The sequence below is a fragment of the Danio aesculapii genome, chromosome 22 (genome assembly GCF_903798145.1).
Source record: "Danio aesculapii chromosome 22, fDanAes4.1, whole genome shotgun sequence".
NCBI classification, from domain to species: Eukaryota; Metazoa; Chordata; class Actinopteri; order Cypriniformes; family Danionidae; genus Danio; species Danio aesculapii.
Genome location: NC_079456.1, coordinates 33,877,926 through 33,899,375, shown reverse-complemented (window position 1 = coordinate 33,899,375; position 21,450 = coordinate 33,877,926). Strand labels below are relative to the sequence as shown.

General features: G+C 35.8%; 2 protein-coding genes across 3 annotated transcripts in view; one reads left to right on the top strand and one right to left on the bottom strand.

Annotated features, from left to right (window-relative positions):
- psmd1 (proteasome 26S subunit, non-ATPase 1) overlaps positions 1 to 21,450 on the top strand; it is a 74,313-nt gene that overhangs the window by 26,037 nt on the left and 26,826 nt on the right. The gene's annotated exons all lie outside the window — the stretch shown is intronic.
- htr2b (5-hydroxytryptamine (serotonin) receptor 2B, G protein-coupled) lies at positions 2,951 to 21,042 on the bottom strand. The gene is made up of 4 exons (XM_056447650.1): positions 20,718 to 21,042; positions 19,697 to 20,135; positions 10,270 to 10,470; positions 2,951 to 4,736 (listed from the first exon to the last, which is right to left on the bottom strand). The coding sequence occupies exons 2-4, from the start codon at positions 19,926 to 19,928 to the stop codon at positions 3,838 to 3,840; spliced, it is 1,332 nt and encodes a 443-aa protein (XP_056303625.1). The 5' UTR covers positions 19,929 to 20,135; positions 20,718 to 21,042; the 3' UTR covers positions 2,951 to 3,837.

Genomic DNA, 21,450 nt, shown 5'->3' with positions numbered 1-21,450 from the left:
TTCATTGTCTTATAATATGCGTTTATTTTTACCTAATTATCCCAGCAACTCCCATATGAATCGTTCAGCAATTCATTTGTTCGCAAACCCCTCCTTCGCGCGAAGCTAATCTGCTGTGATTGGTCCGATGACCCAGTCTGTTGCAATTAGTCGAGTGCGTTCACCATGAGACAGAGAGAAATGCCCACCACGGCTATGAAATGGCAGCCAGAGAGTTTGTGAGAGCCCAATGCAGGAATGCAATAAATCAATGCAGTTAAACACCAGCATATTACTTTACTCTTAAACTTAACCCCAATAACAACGACACACATTCAGTATTGATCCACACAGTGGCAAAAGTTGAACTGTTTTGAAAATGTCTTTTCTTATTTTCTGTCCTCGGCCAAAAACATGCTTTCACATTATTAGTGCTGTTTAAGCATTATCAAAATCAGTTTTACATAGATATAAAAACAAATTCAAACTAAATGGATTGTTTTATGATATGCTGTAATAAATTTGAACGTGCATTGTTTTTCTTATTTATTTTATTATAAAATTTACCTACAAGTTCTGGAAAAGTCTTGAAAAAGTCATGAAATTTTAGTAGTAAAAATGTGTATGAACCCTGCTACTAGCCACACTTGCTGGTTATTAAAAAAGTTAATGTCAAGCCCTGTTTATTAATCATTTACTTAATTATTCTGAATGACCTTAAAAAGCCTCATTATTAAAAAACTGCTCTGTAAATAATGCAGTGCTTAATTTAGTAGTGAAAGAAATGATCATTAGTAAAGCTTGAAAATACAATCATTAAGCACATTCTAAAATATGCTAATTTAGCTGTATTTATAAACTGCTTACTGTCTGTTAATGTAGAGTCAATGTTTAACATACGCTAATTTAACTATTTGCTAGTGCTTAATAAATGATTAATAGTCTGCAGTTATTATAGATCCTTTAGATGAAACTGCAAAAAAGGCTATCTCCTTGAATGTGACGGAATGTTTAATTCCTCCTGATGACTTGAAACCCACCATCAATTTGTACATAAACGAAACATGGCAAAGAGAATGGGACAACTGCATCAACAACAAATTATATGAAATTAACCCGAAAATAAGTGAAAGACATTTAGCAAATTATAATTTCGAGACCAGGCATGATCAGAAGGTCTATACCAGATGTCGAATTGGACATTCTAGGTTGACACATTCATATTTATTAAATAACGAAGAATCACCTAAATGTAATAACTGCCAGACTGCTCTTACCATCAAACATATTTTGTTGGAATGTAGAAGTTTAAATTCCATTAGACTAAATTTCTATTAGGAGAGTACTTTTATGGACATTTTTAAAAAGGTACCACCAGGAAGAGTTTTACTTTTTTTTTTTATCAAAAATAGAACTGAAAAAACATATTTAACTTTGAATAAATTTTTTGTAAATTTTATCTATTTATATTTTATATATTTGTCTAAGTAAATTTTTTAATATAATACGAATTTGTTTTTATCATGTAATATTTTAATGTATATCCATTTGGCCACGAAATAGCCATAAGTTGCTGATGTGGCAATAAATAAATAAATAAATAAATTATAGATCCTTTAATTCTAAGTCCACAACCCACTTGCATAAACATTCCCGATCATTGATCTATCTATTGTCAGTGTTTGTTGACTGTTGAATTACCATCAGGCATATATAATTTACAGTAGTAGGCTTTTTTATATATATATATATATATATATATATATATATATATATATGGTTTTTTACTCTCTATTTTTTATTTTCTTTATATACGGCAGTGAGCTCCCTCCTCTGACATTCCCTTAGGGTTCTGGGCCAAGCAGAGGAACTGGGGAGCTATTTAAAGCCCTAAAAAGGCCATGCGATATTCCCATGATCAATTGTCAGTTAAAATAAAACCCGTGTAAATCCTTCCTGTGTTTAGAGAGCGCTCGGAGCTGCAACAATTCACCAGGTTTCTGTCGTGTGTCCCGCAGACCCTCTAACCCTGTTAAACATGCAAATCACGTAAACGGCACACCTTCCTCAGGGTGCTGATGATGATGGATCTCATGCCATAAAAATACTAGTGAAATGTGCCTTCTATGAGAATATATCTTTAATAGTATTTTTTATTATTATTTCAAAGGAGTGTATTAAAGAGATAGTTCACTCAAAGATGAACATTTACTCACTATTTATAACGAGTTGTTCCAAACTTTTTCCGTTGAACAAAAAATAAGATATTTTGAAGCTGTAAACCTGCTACCATTTGATTTCAATAGTCAAAAAAACAAATACTATGGAAGTCAATGGTTTAAGGTTTCCATTATTCTTTAAAATACGAAAGAAACTCATTTTAAAGAAGTTAAAGGGTGAGTAAATGATTACAGAACTATAATTTTTGCGTGAACATAAACCAAAGAAGCCCCATTGTTTAGTTCATGAGAACATTTTTGTTTTCAGAAACTAATGAATCAACACTTTATCTGGAGAAAAGTTTATTTGGCAATATTTTGGCAAAGAATCTTCAATAACATCAGTAACTACATATAAATCATTCTTGCAAGTACAAAAGTTCTTGATTGAAATAAAAGAAGCCCTCCTATTTCTCCATGAGGACTTTATTATTCTTCCTTGAAGGTGTGATGTATCGGAGATACTTGTGCTTATCTTTTTTAAGAAGTCTTTTATTTTGCCTTCACATTGTAGAACTTGTCTACTACCTTTGGGATGTGCAAGACAGTCTCATGGCTCAAAGTACTGCTCTTATCATTTTTTTTAATCACAATACTGATAATTCTAGCATTTTGATCCCCAATGTTTGGTCTTTGGTGGGTTTGGTCTTAAGTGGCATTATATCCTCCAATTCAATGCTTTGAGATGGTGTTAGGGACTGTTTACACAACAATGTTTTATAGCCGTTTCATGTGTTTTTTTTGGCTGTTCATTTGCATGACAGCTGCATTTTTGTGAAAATGCATGAAGCTGGAATAAAAGTGGAATTGTAAAAAATGCTGCTATTGGCGTGTCTGTGTAAACACCCTAAAATGAGTCTTTGAAAATGATGTCATGTGCGTGTATAGTATGTTTTTTAGGAGGTGTAGATTAAAGTCAAGCACAACCAAACGCACAACAATGGTGAAGTATGTGCTAGTGTAGTTGTTGCTCAATGCTTCATTAGCAAAGTGTGGTTTCACTTCACAACTAACAGCAGATACCATTCTTAAACCTGCACAGGGTCACCGACCGCACATATTCATTCACCTTGTTAGTAAACAGTATGTGTAGGGAAGTGATGGTGGAAAATACTGGCCTGGTGTTCTTGATACAGTGGTTTTGGTCATTTTTGTGGGTGTGTAAATGTGGATTGTTTTGAAAACCTTTTTGTGTAAAAGTGAGAATTCTTGCTTTTTTTGGCTACATCATTGTCGTGTAAACATAGTTATAAATTGCTAATATAGAAAAGGAACCTCTGACCTTTATATATGGTCCTGTTGAATTTATTTGAGGGCTTTTTGGAACAGGTAGTTACAGGAACAAGCCACCAGACCTCTGACAACAAAATTTCCCTTTCAGGGCATGTTTCTGGTTGCACTTACCACCTGTAGGAACCCAAAGGATGGATTCTAGTCTGAATTTAGTTCACCAAATGGTTCTCTACTAAAAACATTCCCAGTTCCTGTGAAGCAAGCATGCCAAAAACAAGGTGTACGTCCACCAGTAGTTATAGGAACTATGGAAACATTCATAAATTGGGTGCAAGATCCTAATGTTGCCATATTTCATTGGTTCAAGACTATCGCACATCTCTTTCTTGTCTTTTCATGAGATCTTCTACACATGGCTTACGTGTTCATCGGGTTTGCAGTCTTCATTGTCTGTCAAGAGCAACGTGTCTAACATGATATTTGCAGACGTCTGCAGCTGCGTTGATCGATGCCGGATAGGACTCTGATAACCTACAGGGCTGATGCCGTTCTTCATACCGTGTTTCATAAACCGCTTTGAGTTTTCTGTCACAGATGAACGAAAGGAGATTTTGCTTCTCCGTTGCAGTTTCGGAGTCCTCACACGCTTGTAGTTACAGGTGATGTAGCGCCTGAAGGCCAGTCTGAACGTCCTATTGAACAGCGTATAAACCAGCGGGTTGATGCCCGATGAAACATAGCCCACCCACTGAAAGATATCCAGCAACTGGTCCACCAGATTACTGTTGCACCCTTCACAGAGCACAGAAATCACATTAGTAATGAAGAAAGGACACCACATCACAACAAACAGCATGAATACGATCCCCAGGACCTTCGAGGCCCTTTGTTCATTGGTCAAGTTTTGCATGGACCTCTTTCCTATGGTGGACATCCTGCGCAGAGGGACCTCATCTCCTGTGATGGGATTGACAGGATTCAGTGTTCGGTCCCTTTTTATTCCATTTGATATGACCATTTTCTCCGGTGAAGCAAGAACTGAGAGTTCCTGCTGGAAGACTGTGGAAATGGAGGGCCTTGCAGCTCTTGATTTTAAAAGGTAGGCCTTTTTGCGCAGTACTTGGATTGTCAGCAAGTAAATGATCATCATGATTGCGAGGGGTATGAAGAAAGCCACCAAAGACCCATACACCTTGAAGTCCCTGAAGCCCTCTGGCGACAGCAAGCAAGTGTGGTTTTTGTTGAAGGTGATGTTCGGATGATCAAAGAATTGAAGCCCTTTGATTGGAATCGGTATCGCAATACCTGTTGGAGAAAGACGAATCGTTAAATTGAGCAGAGAGCAGGATTTTAATAAAACATTGACTAGATCGGTGCGATTTGGGGAAAATATCTAATTGCGTTTTTTTTTTTTTTTTTTTTTTTTTTTTTTTTTTGCGATTTAATTATTTAAACAAACTTCAGCTCAACTAAATTATTGACTGTTATACCGGTACTTTGTGTAATTTGACTGTAAACTAAAGACTGAATCTCTTTCTTGATTTTTGCGTTTCTCAAACACAGATTTGGATGCAGGCTAAACAAGTAGTGATAGAAAACACCTTTAACCTAAGAAACCCACCACATCGCGAATAACTCAACTTCTTCCGTCATTATATTTTACAGAAAAGCCTAAATGCTTTCATACATGGGATTGTAGCCTTTCATACATGGGATTTGAATGACGCGAGAGGTGATCTCTCTGCAATCGTTACACATTTAGGATTAATTTACAAAAAATGTATTAATCCACAGGTCACGTGTGTTCCGAACCGTGGCTTGTGATTCATACGAATCACAGATCAACAGTGAATCCGTTACACTCCAAGTTCATATGGTGTAACAGCTGCAAACAACTCTGAAATTGGATTGTGCTGTTGCTTGCTACTAGACTGAGTGTCACTGGCAATACGTTCAGTTGACTTTTTAGCATGACACTCCTCGTATAGCCACCTGTGGTGCTTTTTTAGGTGCTGCTTGTTATATTACCTCGTGATGTGGCAAAAATTCTGCGACTGCTGTTACAAATGACCTGTTTTTGTTCGGTGTCTGTGACTAAGATATTCCCATATTACCGACGTGCTGTTTTGCTTTGATATGCTTTGATTGTCTATTAATGCTTCTGAAGCGGCAGACACCGGCATCCCACTCATCCGCGCTTTAATGTTTGTTTTATTGTGGGTGTTCTACATAGTTCGGTTGCGCAATTCTTAATGAAAGTGTGCTCACTCAATTGGCTAGTAAGACTGTTACACACAGGTAGCAGTCACGCATTTGCTCTGGGCAAGGGAAATTAAATGATACATATTTCATATCGCAGCCTCTTGCAATTAGCTAATCGCAACATTTAAAATCGCTTTCGATTAATCACGCAGCCCTAACGTTGACTTTCATTGTCTAATTTAGGGGAGTCCAGTCTTTCTTGGAGATCCACTGTCCTACAGAGTTTAGCTTAAATCTGGGACACTCAAAGCTGACTCATAAGAACTAACTTGTTGGGTGCGTCTGGTCCCGTTTGTACAAAATGCATACCGTAAACAAAGCAGCATTTAGTACTATTTTCAGAATACTTGACAGTCACCAGAGAGGTATTTACTCACGCAAATGTGTCTGATAATCTAATAACCATGTCATTGGGAAATGCAGCTAAATTACATCCAGCTTCTTGTTCCCTCTTGACTTGAATCATTTGCTTGGTTTTATCACTTCCATTTTGTTCTCACACTCTTGATTTGCTGCTGAATAACCAATCTGAGTGCTTTCTTTCGGCTATGCCTGACTTTGTTCTACAAGCTGTGTTGTGGACATGTGGAGCTCATCAAACAAACAATCCTGACAGACAATCACCGTCAATCAAAGTCCCCATGCTGCCCTATGGCTGACCATTGGCTTGGTGTGTCCCGGCCTTATGTCCTAATCAAACAAGTGATCTTAAATGTCTAGCCAGGTGTGTTAGAGCAAACTGAACTGGACTTTTTTCACCACAGAGAAAAGAATATTTACATTCTCTGGATTGCTCAGACCCTCAGTCGTGAGGTACTCTGCTCGACTCTTCTTTTTTTGGGTCACTGTCATGATTCTGATTTAACCGACTCTTCCCTGGACTCTACATCTCAACTACAGCATTGGTTAGAGATGAACATTCCAGGCTGTTTCAGTTGGACACTCCTGGACTTGGTCATTGTCAGTCTTTCCTTTTTATAAACTACTCCAACACAAATAGTTTTTGTTTTGGCAACTGCCTTCAGTTTTTTTAAAGAATGAAATGCTAATAGTTGATTGGTTGCCAGAACAACTGGTTGATCGATCAGTCCTGTGGAAGCTTTGAATGCTGCACTGTGTTATGGAATTGAACGTTGGAATTTTATAAAAACAAAACTCATAGTGCACCCTAAAAATGCTGTGTCATAGCCCTACGTTGGGTCAAATATGGACAAATCCAATGTTGGGATTTATATCTTTGGTCACTCTTTACAATAAGGTTTCATTTTTAGTTAACATGAACAATATTTGTACAACATTTATTAATTATAGTTAAACATTTACTAATTAACATCTAACTTCATGCTTGTTAACATTGGCACGCTCTGAGTTGACATGTACTACTTATGAGCAACTTTATTAGCATTAAGTAATGTAAACTAACACAAGCAAATGCTGCAATAAATGTATTGTTCATTGTTTAGTCATGTTAGAAATAGTTGACTGAATTTAAAACACACTTGCATTAAAAACCCAACGGTTGGGCTTGTCTATATTTGCCCTATGGTTGGATTAATACAACACAGCATCTTTTTAGACCGTAACCATTAGCTCCTGTTGCCTGTTTTCTCTTACTAATACTGCTTTGTCAGATGTGGAAGTATGTGAAATTGTCAGTTCAACACAGACCATGAGCCCCACATCCCTGTGTATTCCTAAAAACGGAGCACATGGCCTGCCTTTCATGGTGGTGAATCGGTTTCAAGACTCCAGAATCGTGTGTTGAGCTCATCCAAACACCACAGCCAATGTAATCTTCTGCATGCATGTTAACGAGCAGAAATTTCGAGGTGTTTACTTTCAGTCCACCCCCCACACAAGCCAACGTCAACGTATAACCAAGACCTAATCGTTAAAAGTAAATCGCTGTGCCTGGATAAATGGTCAGTCGATGACATGAGATAAAGGAGATTTATGCGTTTGCGACTTTTCCAGAGACTCAGAGTGCTGAGATCATCAATCGCTGGGGAGTTTCTGGACTGAGCTGATATGTCACAGTTTCTATAAAGCTGTTGTTTTGCATCTTGTTAATACAAGTAATGAAACTCTAGATTTGAGTTTAAGTCTTCATCCTAGAGATGGGTGGTTTGGCCATACATTCGTTTCACAGTATGAGTAATTTCTACAGTATTGATATATAAATATGTAATGGTATCAAAATATTTAACAAAATAGTTATTTAAATGGGTAGTTGTTCCAGAAAGGCAATAAAAAGTGTTATAATAAATAAATTAAATACTTTAGAAATGGAAAAGGACCTTTTTTACTTCATGTGGAGCTTGGTAAATATAGCAGTAATGCACAATGTTGGATTTTTTTTTTTTACAATGTTTTCAAACTCTTTTTGGCTGAGCTGTTGCTAATATCTTTTCTGTTTGTGTTTACACATTAATTTAAAAGATTTATATTCCCCATAAATGTAAGCTTCTCACAAAAAATTAAAATCTCACTCATTTATGTTCCCAACTGATGATTTGTTCCTATATAGAACTATTTTGTTTCTTTAGTTTTGTTTATTAGTCTAACACAGCAGCCTCTGAATACATTTCTCATTGGTGCAGGCACTAAGACCCAGCAGGAAGGTTGTGAAAAAAAAAGGAATGAGCCCTGTATGATTGGTGTCAGTCAGTCAAGCGCTACATAAGTGACTGTTTAATTTACTGAGGGATATTGTACACGGCGTTATTCTGTACACTCAATGGCTGTTTCAAGTCAGTAGTTTTAAAACAGTTCATTTAAATCCCGGTTAAAAGTTCATCCCTAATTGCAGACCTGATTTTACAACGAGTGCTCCAGTCAGTGTTTTTCTGTGAGTTAGCCCCACCCACTTACTTACATGTCGCAGTATACGTAGAGAATTTTACTAAACTGCCGCAGTGATGTACACAGTGATACCACCCATTCCCACTTTATTTTGAATTCTAGAACTTGTTTTTTTAAAATGCACAGTTTAAGTGCTTGAAATGAATCTGAAATTAAGTTTGTTGATGGTTTTATTTCAACAATTAAGCTCAGTTGTCACAAACAGAACAAAAAACGAAGAATCTTGAATTTAAATGTTAACACTGTATAACACTGACAAATAATGCACATTTGATCAACATTTCAAAATCGACATTTAAATAATTAACATTATTGAATTCAACAAATTTTATTAAAGTTCTTTCTACATGACTTTTTAAAATGGTCAAAATGTTTGAAAACTTGACGTTTTTAACGTAAATATTAATGGTGTTTTTATAAGTCCTTAAATCTGCTCTTCATGAAAGCGTGGGAAACCAGAGTATGTCTCTCACAACTTTTAGTTTTTGTTGTATATAAAATATTTATGTAAAATTGAGTAATCATTATAAATGTTGTTAGTAAATTCTGAACTATAGTTCTGATTTCCTGCAATCAGGATGTCCGCCGGGTCTTAAGTCTTAAATTTGAAGAACTAAAATTTAGGCCTTATAAAAGACTCTTTAATTCACTGTGAGAATTCAGTTGTGTGTCTTAAATACTTTTGAACAGGTCTTATTTTTTCTTTGTCCATGTAAAGCTTCCCAATCGGCATAACCAACAATGAATGGGTGAATATACAGGAGGGCTAATAATTCTGACTTCAACAGTAATTATATCATAATATGTATGCAATTATTTGAGACCCGTGCTAGGTGATTAACATTGTTTTTCAGATAAACAAGTATAAAGTCAGTTATTATTCTTTTGGAATGTGCGTTCCATTTTGGAACATTAATGCTTCAGAATCCCTATGCCCTAATCCCTTTGGAGGGTATATCTGAAGGTATTAGGGCATAGGATGAGCCCTCAGAATTGAGTGCATTCTCTGACACCAAACCGCTTCCCTGGTCAAAGAGCGATGGGCTGAAGTGTGTAATAAATACATTTCCAGCATGTGTTTTTTTCAAAATTCTTTATTCCAAAGGAAGCTTCAAAGTGGCCGTTTTGAGTACTTCAATTTGGAATGACATCTAAAAATGACATATGGCATTTGTAATGCACCCTCTGACTTTGTTTTAATCTGTGTAACTGGCCCACTGCCAGGCAGGTTATCCACTGGGTCTTAAAAATTATTAATTTTACAAAATTTTAAGCCTCAAAGTCTTAAATTGACTGAAATATGGTGTTGTGAATGTCTTAAGTGCTTTTAAACATATCTTAATTTTCCTTTGTCCAACCAAAGCTTCCCAATCGCTACAACCAACAATCCATCAAAAAAAGCAAAAGCAAAATTGATCAGCTCTTTGCCAATATGGTTTAATAAACCCATTTGTTTGGGTATTTATGCATAAAAGTATGTTGTGAATAGTTTATTATAGTTTTAACAGTTTTACAGAAATAACTGAATATTCATTTTAATGTGGCAAGTAAAAAATATTCCACTAGCCATTACAAAAATCTTAGCCTTTTGCCCTGTAAAAGTCTGACATTTCATTCATAATGGTCTGAAAGTCTTAAATTTGACTTGACCCGCAGAAACCCTGTGCAATATGCCATTCTTCACCATGCACCAACTGTTAGATATTTGACATACCTATGGAGATTAGCCAGACAAGTGCTATTTTAGCCAGCACTTTAGCTCTGGACTTGAATTGGCTGTGCTGGATGGGTTTTTTAATGGCTATGTAGCGGTCCAGAGAGATGGCGCACAGGTGCATGATGGACGCAGTGGAGAACAAGACGTCCAGAAACAGCCAGATCGGGCACAGGAAATCTGCAAGGGGCCATGTGGAGTCTGAAATATCAAAAGAAAATGAAGCATCAATCAGTGGGCTAGCAGAAATGCAAATGGGTGCAATTCGGAGCCATTCTTGTGGTGGGAAACAAACACTTTTAAGACATCCTTTCAGCGTTATATCATGCACGCTAACTCCGAATGGCTTGCTAACTCTGATGAAAGCCATGCTGTGTTTTCAGAGAACTGTTTTCTTACTAATGTACTCTAAATCACAGATCCTCCAAGGCTTTTTTGCTAATACTTTTTAGATCATTCATAGGATTCTTGACGCATTTAGATGTCAAAAAGAAACGCTGGACATGGATATTAGAGAAAAATGCATTACTTGAATTCCTCCCAGCTTTTGCATCTCATCTCGTATGTTAGTGGATCTCAACGTTTATTAAATAAATTGGTGCAAGCTTGAGTTTCGCAAAAATAAACAGTTCAAGAGATTAAACACTTGGGGGCTTTTGGCCGATTCATCAAGCGCTTCAGTGTCTCTGTTTGTTTTAGTGGCAGACATGATGAAATGGTGGATATTTGAGTTGGTCTTTGTCCCAAACGCTGTTGTTGCAAGTCTTTAAATGAGGTTGTTGTTTTCATATTAGGAGTTTTTCGGCTTGTCTTTTTCATGTTCAAATAGAATAGATAAACTATGTTATTGACCTCATAGTAATTCAATATTTATCAGCGTAAAATGTCAGTTCGTCTATATTTCTATAGCTTTTACAATGTAGATTGTGTCAAAGCAACTTAACATGGATGAAGAAAAGAGTAAAAAGCTATAATATTCCAAATTGTATTTAAACTGGTTCATTAGTATAGTATTAATGTAGTAAAGTATAAATGTGACTGTTAATGTAGTAAATTTGGTAAAATTCTACATCATATCAAATCAAACAATAAATCTGTAGTTTTACTGATGGTATAATGGATGTGAGACCCTTTTTTTGGTCAATTTGTTAAAAATGGAGATTTATACAGGATGAATAAATGATCTTCCAGTTGATCTATGGTTTGTTAGGTTAGAGTTTGAATTATTTTGGTTTAATTGTTTAAGACATGTGAAAGACACTATTGGAGAGAGGCTTGTTTTGGTTTGAGCTTCATTTCTACTAGTGTTAGCAATTTTTCATGGAATTGTAATTGTTGAAAAGTACAGATAGGTTTTAATCCATTATGCCATTCCTTCTGGAAGTGACTTCAGTGGTAATAGTTTTCATTTTCACCATGATAATGATCTGCTGATTGCAGTGAAATCCTATTTGGAGAAAGAAAATAGCTGATGTAAAACACAGACAGTCCTGGAATGGCCTCCACAGGGTCCAGATCTGAATATTATAGAGGCCCTATGAGATCATCTGGACAGAAAAAGAAATGTATGACAGTCTAAACCTAAAGAAGAGCTCTGGAAAGTGCTAAAAGAAGCCTGATTTTACACAGCACGTTATTTGAGAAAATGTCAGGCTAATTAGAACAAAACCGTGCCAAGTGAAGCCACAATAAACAGACTTTTGCTTACGGAGGAAATGTTGTGCAGTTGTTTTATTTATTTGAATTTATTTTTTGCACATATTTCATATATATTCAGTTTGTTTTAAATAGAGACTGATTGGTTTTTATGTTGTGCCAAAGTTTTAGGCCAACAAAGCTGGAATAGTGCTTAGGATTTTTGCTCAGTACTGTATGTGTACATTTCCAACACCATTTTAGCTTGAGTGGATCTAAACAATAATGCATCCATGAACCTGGATCCGTGGTTTGGAGAGCTTGTAAGCAGATGTTACTGGCATTAGTCAGATCGACCCTCTTCACTAAACAGATCCCCATAGAAGCTCCACAGAGTGGGGTGCACCATTGCCAGCTGGGCTTTTTGAAGTTTTCTAAATCCAGCTGTTTTTTTCCCTGTTATTTTAGGTCCGAATTAATGTAACCAGCATGACGGTCATGTTTTTAACACTCATATCTTATGTAACCATTGTTGCTCAATAGATTCGATATGTTTAATCTCAATTACTTAAACACATTTTCTATTGTTTGCCGGAAAATCTAGTTATTTTAATAGGAATACACATGGTCTGGATATGCCTGTGTAGACTCAACATTTAAGAAAAAATGTGCATGTTGTCAATGTTTTAACAAAAACATTCATGTTTTCCAATATTTCCAATATTTTTCAAGCCCCCACAGTGCTTATTGTGTAAATGAACAAACAAATGTTTTAACCTTTCCGTTGTTAGTTGAAAACTGTTAAAAAATGTGTTAATTTATATGGACCCATATAAACCTGTTGCTTTCAAAGTAATTGGTTGACTTTACTTTAAAAAGTGAGTAAACTCGTTGATTGTAAAGTAATTGACTTCTTTAAAGTGAGTAAACAAGTTGCTTTCAAAGTGATTAGTTGACTTTAAAAAGTGAGTAAACCTATTGCTTTTAAAGCGATTTGTTTATTTTAAGTGAATAAAAACCCATTGATTTAAAAACCACTAGTTGACTTTAAAAGCAACAGGCTTACTCACTTTTTAAAGTAGTCAACTAATACTTTTAAAATCAATGGGTTTATACTCGCTTAAAATAAACGAATCGCCTTAAAAGCAACAGGTTTACTCACTTTAAGCAACGTCAACTATTAGTTTTAAAATCAATGGATTTACTCACTTAAAATAAACAAATCGCTTTAAAAGCAACAGGTTTACTCCCTTTTTAAAGTAAAGTCAACTAATCGCTTTAAAAAGCAACAGGTTTACTCACTTTAAAAGCAACAGGTTTACTCCCTTTTTAAAGTAAAGTCAACTAATCGCTTTAAAAAGCAACAGGTTTACTCACTTTAAAAGCAACAGGTTTACTCACTTTTTAAAGTAGAGTCAACTATTCGCTTTAAAAAGCAACATGTTTACTCACTATAAAAGCAACAGGTTTACTCACTTTTTAAAAGTAAAGCGATTAGTTGACTTAACTTTTAAAAAGTGAGTAAACCTGTTGATTTTAAAGTGATTCATTGATTTTTCTTTAAAGTGACTGAACTTGTTGCTTTTACAGCGATTAGTTGACTTTAATAGTGAGTAAACCCTGTTGATTTTAAAGTAATTATTAGTTGACTTTACTTTAAAAAGTGAGTAAACCTGTTTCAACAGGTTTACTCTTTTTTTTTTTTTTTTAAGTCAACTATTCGCTTCAAAAGCAACAGGTTTACTCACTTTTTAAAGTGAAGCGATTAGTTGACTTTACTTTTAAAAAGTGAGTAAACTTGTTGATTGTAAAGTGATTAATTGATTTTTCTTTAAAGTGACTGAACTTGTTGCTTTTACAGCGATTAGTTGACTTTACTTTAAAAAAGTGAGTAAACCAGTTGATTTTAAAGCGATTAGTTGACTGCTTAAATGACTGAGTAAGCCCCATTGATTTTAATGCAATTAGAAATTAATTAAATTATGATTAAGTAAATAAACAGTGTGCATACATTTTAACATCATTATTAGCTTAATAGTTTCAAGTTATAAAAGTTTACTCAAAGTCAACTTTAAGGCATCGAGTTTACTTTTAAGGAAAGTAACTAGTTGCTTTTTACATTGTGAATCAGTTTTGTCTAATGTTGTCTGTAAGAAACTTCATTGACGAGCGTTTACGAAACTGCTCAATTTGATGAGATCATAAATTCTGTTCCCAATATAGACCTCCAGGTATAATGCACCCTCTCTTTCTAAAAGTAAAATAAAGAGACACTCTGCTCTACCGCACTTCAGGTTTGCACTGCCAAGTCTCAACTTCCTCATGTAAATATTTCCCTCTTTCTCTGAGAAATGCATCGGTGGTGTGCTCTCAGAGTCGGCTCTTGTTTTTATCCCTGTGGAGACTCTTTATCAAGCAGTGTGTCGATCTGTAGTTTAACTAACTCTCCGTCTTCACCTGCTCCACAGATGTGGATGTGGCCTTTTTGCTTTTACTGTTTTAGCAAGCACATCTTACCCTACACAGCACTGAAACCTTTGAATTGCTCCAATTTGTAAAGATTGCTTTTATTTTGAAGATTACATTTAATTGCAAGTTATTATCTTGCACATTAATGTCTAGAGTTACTGCTAAGGTGAAGCAGACTGCAGTTTCTGCATGTGCGCGCTGTCCTGGTCAATAAATTGTTGTACTCGAACAGTGTGTATTATTGTACCCCCCTCCTCCTTTAATTACCTGTCAGCGTTCATAACTTCTGGTAAATGTCAGCTTCAACTGTTTGGTGGAATCTTTCTTTGACTTTCTAACAAATAGTACTCCTGGTCATCGTTAGGACCTGTTTGCTTCCTTTCTAAGCTGTGAAGGGCTACTTTTCATTTTGTCATGCCATCAAGGTTTGGATCAACTCAATACTTAAGCCTCAACCTTATTTTCGGCAAAAACGTGAAGTGAAAGCTCACTTTTGTTGTCTTTACATTGGGTTTTGGTGTTCCTCTAACCTCTCGAATGTTTGTAGGAAGTCTTAAGGATTTTAATTCAATTAGCACATTTAAAAACAACCATTACTGACCAAAAAAATAAAACTAAATCAATAACACAGTATCGTATAAAAAACTTGACTCGAAGTGAACGCAGAAGTATACAGCTGTGTCCTCAGCATTGATTTAAAAAGACCAACAGTTTGTTCTTTGGGATTAGCATCTGTTTAATGGACAGTTCACTCAAAACTGAAATTTCTGTCATCATTTACTCACCATTCACTTGAGTTTCTTTCATCTTTTGAACACAAATGAAGATAAGAAATGTTGGGAAAGCAGCCATTGACTTCAATAGAATTTTTGTTGTTGTTCCTACTATGGATCAATGGTTAAGTTTACAACATTATATTTTTGTGTTCAACAGAAAAATAATGTTATAATGGTTTGGAACCACTTGAGAGTGAGTAAACTTGCTTCTGAAATAAGTGGGGTTGCTCCATACTTGATTAACGTGTTTTGATTGATAGTGTTTTGTCCTTTCCATTTGCATAGCCATCACTGTCAGTCATCGATGTTTCTTGAGTGAATCCATCAGTCATATCATATACCAGTGGCACTCCTGAAATGTACAGTTTATTCGTAGTTTTCTGAGCAGCATGAAAAGCAAAACTTCTGTTTTTTAACTCCAAATGGATTATATGTAGTATTGAAAGAGTTCATAGAGTGCTAAAAGAAATGCCATTCATCATAATTATTCACAACTTGCGAGTTTGGGGTAATTATGGACCAAAAAAACACTTTTATATGTTTGTTTTTAATATTAATTACTAGTTTTGGGCAAAGATTAATCATAATCGCAATGAAAAGCAATGTTTTTTGTACATATGTGTGCGCTGTGTATTTATTTTGTAAATACACACACGTAGGCGCATATTTGAGTGTTTATTTATATTTAGTATAAAATGTACATGATACAAATTATATATACATTTATGTGACAAGTTTTGTATAGTTTTGTTTCTATGTATGTGTGTGTGTGTGTGTCACTTATACATAATAAAAATATATAACACACACATAATATATCAAAACAAACTTCGGGATTTAAAAAATCTGGATTATTCTTGCCCAGCACTAAAAATGACATCTTTAACCTAATGTCTATACAACAATTGTACTTGCCCATATATTCCCCAATAATATGGGATTGTTTTTAGAGTATTAGTGAAGTTGTCCATAATACATAATGCATCTCTCGTTTATATCACATCTATTGACCTTATTCTGCAATTGTTTTAGAACTGTCTAGGACTGACTAATAAATGGCTTTAAATTGTCAAGGTACTTGCTCTCTAAACACTTTTCATTGCAATACATAAAAATAATATTCTAAGAAAATACAAATGTGCGGCATTTAGAAGAATAACAAAGCTTTTTTCAGCTAAAAGTCAATGGAAGGGAATGAGAGTCTTGAGTCAATAAGGATTCAAAGGCATGTGGAAGAATAAGGTCAACAGTTCGTTAGAATTAAAGCGTAAACTATTGAAGAATAATTTGGCCTGGGTTCCAATGGAATTTTTTTTTGGACTTTGAGTTGTTCAACAAAAGTTAATACTCTACACACACACACACGTATCTAACTTGTCAATTTTAGCAATGTATTTATAACATGTTATTGATAACTAATAAGGGATAGATCACCAAAAACTGAAAATTCTGTCATTTTACTTGACCAAACCAGTGTTTTCTTGTTCTGTTGAGCACAAACGTTTTTGAAGAATGTTGGAAACCGATAGCCATTGACTTTCATAGTAGCAAAAACAAATACTAATGGGAGTCGATGTCTACCAGTTTCTAACATTTGTCAAATATCTCCTTTGTGTTCAACAGAAGAAAGAAACTCAAACTGGTTTGCATCGAGTCTATCTGTAAAGCTATCATTTTAATCCAGTTTGGGTTACCAAGTCATGCAGTTTATGTTGTAAAAACATTATGCTTATCTCAGACATTATTGTACTACTAATTAAACATTCACATTATAAAACCCACATGAGAATTTTCATGGAAGCACCTGTGAATTCAACGTCATTGCTGCACAAATCTGTTCTTTTAGTGTTTGAGAGCTAAGTCGTGATTGCGAATTCAGCACACACAAGTTCTGGTTCACCTTAAGCAGTGTGAAGACCAGCACACGGAGGTTCAATAAATGTCATTGAATCTAATTAATGAGGAATAATGGAGCAACTGGAGTGTTCTGGCATCACGTCCGAACGCCGGGCTGCCATAAGAATGACAGCAGAAGAAGTGCTTTGGCAGATGTTGTGTAGTTTAAAAGTCGTGACACGTGTTTACTCCACAACTGTTTTGAAGAGTGTTTGACTGCCGTGTGTGTTCGCTCTGTCTGGACATGAAACATGGTCTCCATCATTCTGTTTAATGTACTTTTAGTGCTACCCTTGGAAACTTTGACTTTTGCAGGGTATTGATTCCATCTGGATAATAAATTGGACTGACAAACAATCCTGATACTTCAACAATCATAGTTAAAGCAGCATTACACTTTAAAAACAAAAAAAGGCTAATTTTACAGCTACGCTAGTGTTAAACTGTAGAGTTTTACCATTTTTGAATCTATTCAAGTGATCTCCGGGTATGGCGGGAGCACTGTTAGCTTAGCTTTGCATAGATCATTGAATTGGATAAGACCATTAGCATCTCGCTCAAAATGATTATTTTTACCGTTTAAAGCTTGACTCATCTGTAGCTGCGTCGTTTGCTATGACCAACAGAAAAAAATAAATAGCTATTTTCTAAGCAGAAATGGCTAGGAACTAAACTACAAAAAGGAACTTTGGAACGAGTCTGTTAAAGATGGAGTGCTGCCATTTACACTAGTTTTCCGATCGCACACGAGTACATGCACCAAAAAAAATTATAAATAAGGGAAAGAAAAACATATAGCTAGTCCGTTTAAGTTCCAAGTATTCCATAAAACGCCTTATAGGCTAGGGGTCTTTTTGCTTATGTTTCCCTTATGTTTCCCTTTGAAATGTAAGGCTGTTGCATAAAATAATAAAGTAGTTTTAATTTAATAAGTGCTATTCCTTTGCTGCGTCCTCCTTGATGTTTTAATAACACATAATAAACTTTACACCATATTAAAGACACCGCAGCTTTTGTCAAGTTCAAAAGGTGTATTTGTGCATGAAACGTGCACGTTTAGATGCATGTGTGTAAGACACTGGGCGAAAGAGCGCTGTCTTCGCAGCTCTTGATGTCACGAGTGGCTGGGTTTCTTTCTTTATTTTGAAGAGAATAAAATTATGAATACAACAGAAAGACCAAACTTTACAAAAGACATGTCCACTTTTGTAGGCTCAACACAATAGTGTCATATCTAAATAAAATATTGACATCTACATTGAAATCATTTAAAGAATTACAAATATTGGATATATTAAAAATCAAATCAAATAAATAACCAATATAAAACAAACAAAAGCTATAACAATTTAGGTGTATAGAATACAAATAAATTAAACCGTTTCAAGCTCTTTTAAACTTATTTTACAAAGGTCTATGTGGAAAAAAAGATTTTAGATATTTTCTAAAATCAATAACAATGAAGGAGTTTTAAAATATTATTTATGAAGTATTTAGATACGGTGATATTAATCAAAGCGTGAAAACAGAGCATTTTTTTGGATGAAACCAACAGAAATCTTTTTCTGTCATCCAGTCCTGCGCAGTGCTGCTTTACAAACGGGGGAAAACTGCACGTAAAAATGTGTTCTATGTCCTCAAATAAATGTTAATGTTTTATATGGCGTGGTAAAATTTACAAATTACATTCTTAACTGTAGAGCTATATTAGTGGATATAGCTGCTGAGCGCAACGAAAGATAGGCTAAAGCTTTTATTTCATTACTTGCTGTTATGTCATGTAATGTAATGTTGTACAGTAACGTGTCATTTGTTTGCTTTGGTTGTCCTCATTTGAATTGTTTCGTGATGATGCTATGGTGTGCTTTATCTGCCTGCCTGATTCCCGCTGAACTGGACGGGTTGTGTCGTTCTAGGGGCGGGGTTTGCTTGATACGCTGTGAGCTACTAACCAGACAGTGGAAGTGCAACATGATTTCGGCCTCACTGCTCATGCTCCCGGGCTCCCACTGGCCTGACATTGGAAATGCGGCTATTGGGATTTTTCCAAAGGTCTTTCACCATTCTAAGTCAATGTGAAAGTGTGGGGTCCTCTTCTGTCCCAGGGGTACAACTTATACCCCAGTTTAATATGTAATTTTACATAGCTTGACAACCTCTTCAATTGTTTAAGATTACATATTTCTATGAATGGCTTGTTCAGAGTTATGATGGGTCGAAGCTTGGTTCCATGTTAAATCCCAAGTGGGATTTTTCTAAGCTTTTATTTTTTGTAAAGCCCAAAGTTGGACCAGTTGGAAAAGATATAGCAACAAACAGCAATGCAGAACACCGCTTTTGGCCAAATTTTGGGCATTAGAAGGCCCTAGAAGGAGATATGTTTATTCCTAGAATAATTATAATAATAATAATATACATATATTTAAATAGAATTACAGATAACAAATACTATAGAAGTCAATGGTTGCAGGTTTCCAGCTTTCTTCACCAAATCAGTGTTAAACACAATAAAAGAGGTTTGGAACAGGTAAAGGGTGTGTAGTTGATGACAGAATTGTAATTGTTGGGTGAACTATTCCTTCAACTCTGGGATAGATGTAAAATTAGCCTGTTTTAACATAATGGTGGAGTGTTCCTGTAGGTTAACTTACTGTAAAGCACTGTGACCAGAGCGATGGGCATCACCAGCAGTCCTACCAGCAGATCAGCCACAGCCAGAGACATCAGGAAGAAGTTAGTGGCGTTCTGGAGTTTTCTCTCCAGCGACACTGCCAGAATGACCAATATGTTTCCGCCGATGGTGGGAACGATGACCAGAAGAATGAGCAGCGCTGCCCAATGCGAAGGCCAATCCACGCTGTCTGTTTGCTTGACGTTAGCCATTCTGCCTTGGGAAGTTGTGCTTTTGTTATTTCTGAGGGCTCGTCCAGCATTGTCACAGACTCTCTCTGCTCAGAGCAAATGAAGCACTTCTGTTTGCTAGCGAAAATCCAGTTTATCGAGCAAAGGAGTTTCCATAGAATTCCTCCAGAAATAATGATGGAATCAGAGTCACGTGGTAGATGAGGTGTTGCCAATTTTTGCGCCGTCCTGCAGATGTAAACATTTATAGTGAAAGAAACCTGAGAATGATGAGAAATATGATTTTGATGTCATGTGATTAGCGGTACGTGTTCCAGAGCATGTTCGTAATTAAGCAAGGAAGTAGCTATCAGTGATGATCTGTGAATGTTGACCATACGCAGTCATTTGTGTTCCTATCTGGCTCAATCAGTTGGAGGCAGAAGACTTCATAAACAACATTTATGTTTTGGAAATGATGAGGCTTTCATAATTACATTACCGTTCTGAAGCCGCTTCTTCTGGCATAACGTCACGTAATGTGAATTATGAACTATTATGTGCAATGTGTTCTCCATTGTGTGTATTATGCACCATACTTTGTGTTATAGAAAGGAAATTAATGTTATAGGGAATTAGCAGGAATTAACTTTATTTTATTTTATATTTTAGAAGCTCTGTGAAGATTATCCATCCACTTTGTCCTCTGCTTTCTTTCGCTTTTTTGAATATAGGCTATATTGCTTTCTATATAAGCTATGTTATTACTATATAAGCAAAAATACATTTTAAGCTCATTCCCATCATGGAGGAAATTAATGCGTTACTTACCTTGAACTCCAATCTGAATGTTTCCTCCACATTAGCTTAATTCCATATTATTCATTGTTGTTTTAATTCCCCTTGTCGTTTTTTTCTTAAGTGAAACAAGCACTTTGTCACAAAAAACGTCTTCTCGCCGTTTATATATAGACACAAAGTACAAAGAAAACATTGTGGTGTCCAGATTTTTGGTGGGAAAAGGATCCAGATATCATCTCAATCTTCGTTCTCATACTGAGGAATTTCCTTGTTGTGGAGGAGCTGGATGAATCCCCAGATCGTCTCCGCATCACCTATTGTGAACGGAGGTCTGAAACGTCCACATGTCTTGTAAGCCGTGCTTTTCATTCTGCTTCTGCACACTGACTGGCTCTGGTCCTCCCTCCTTCTCTATCTCTCTCTCTTTCTCTCTCTCTCTCTCTCTCTCTCTCTCTCTCTCTCTCTCTCTCATGAGTTAAACCTGGAGAAGCAGATGAACGTCTCCACACTGGGGTGTTGCCAGTGATCATGGGGGGGTCATTTTCTGCAGTGCAACTGAGCTGATGTTTAGATTTGTCAGTCACCGGCTTGTTTTTTGTAGTGTGGGGAAGCCTGGTTTTGGAATGAAATGGGGGACAAACATTTCTTTATCTTGAGATTCAGATTCCCAGTTGTGATTGGATAAGTTTACGCCTGGCAAATAAGAAGTTTGCATCTCAGGATTTGGACTTTCCTTGATATTATTTTTTCATGAGTGAGTTCA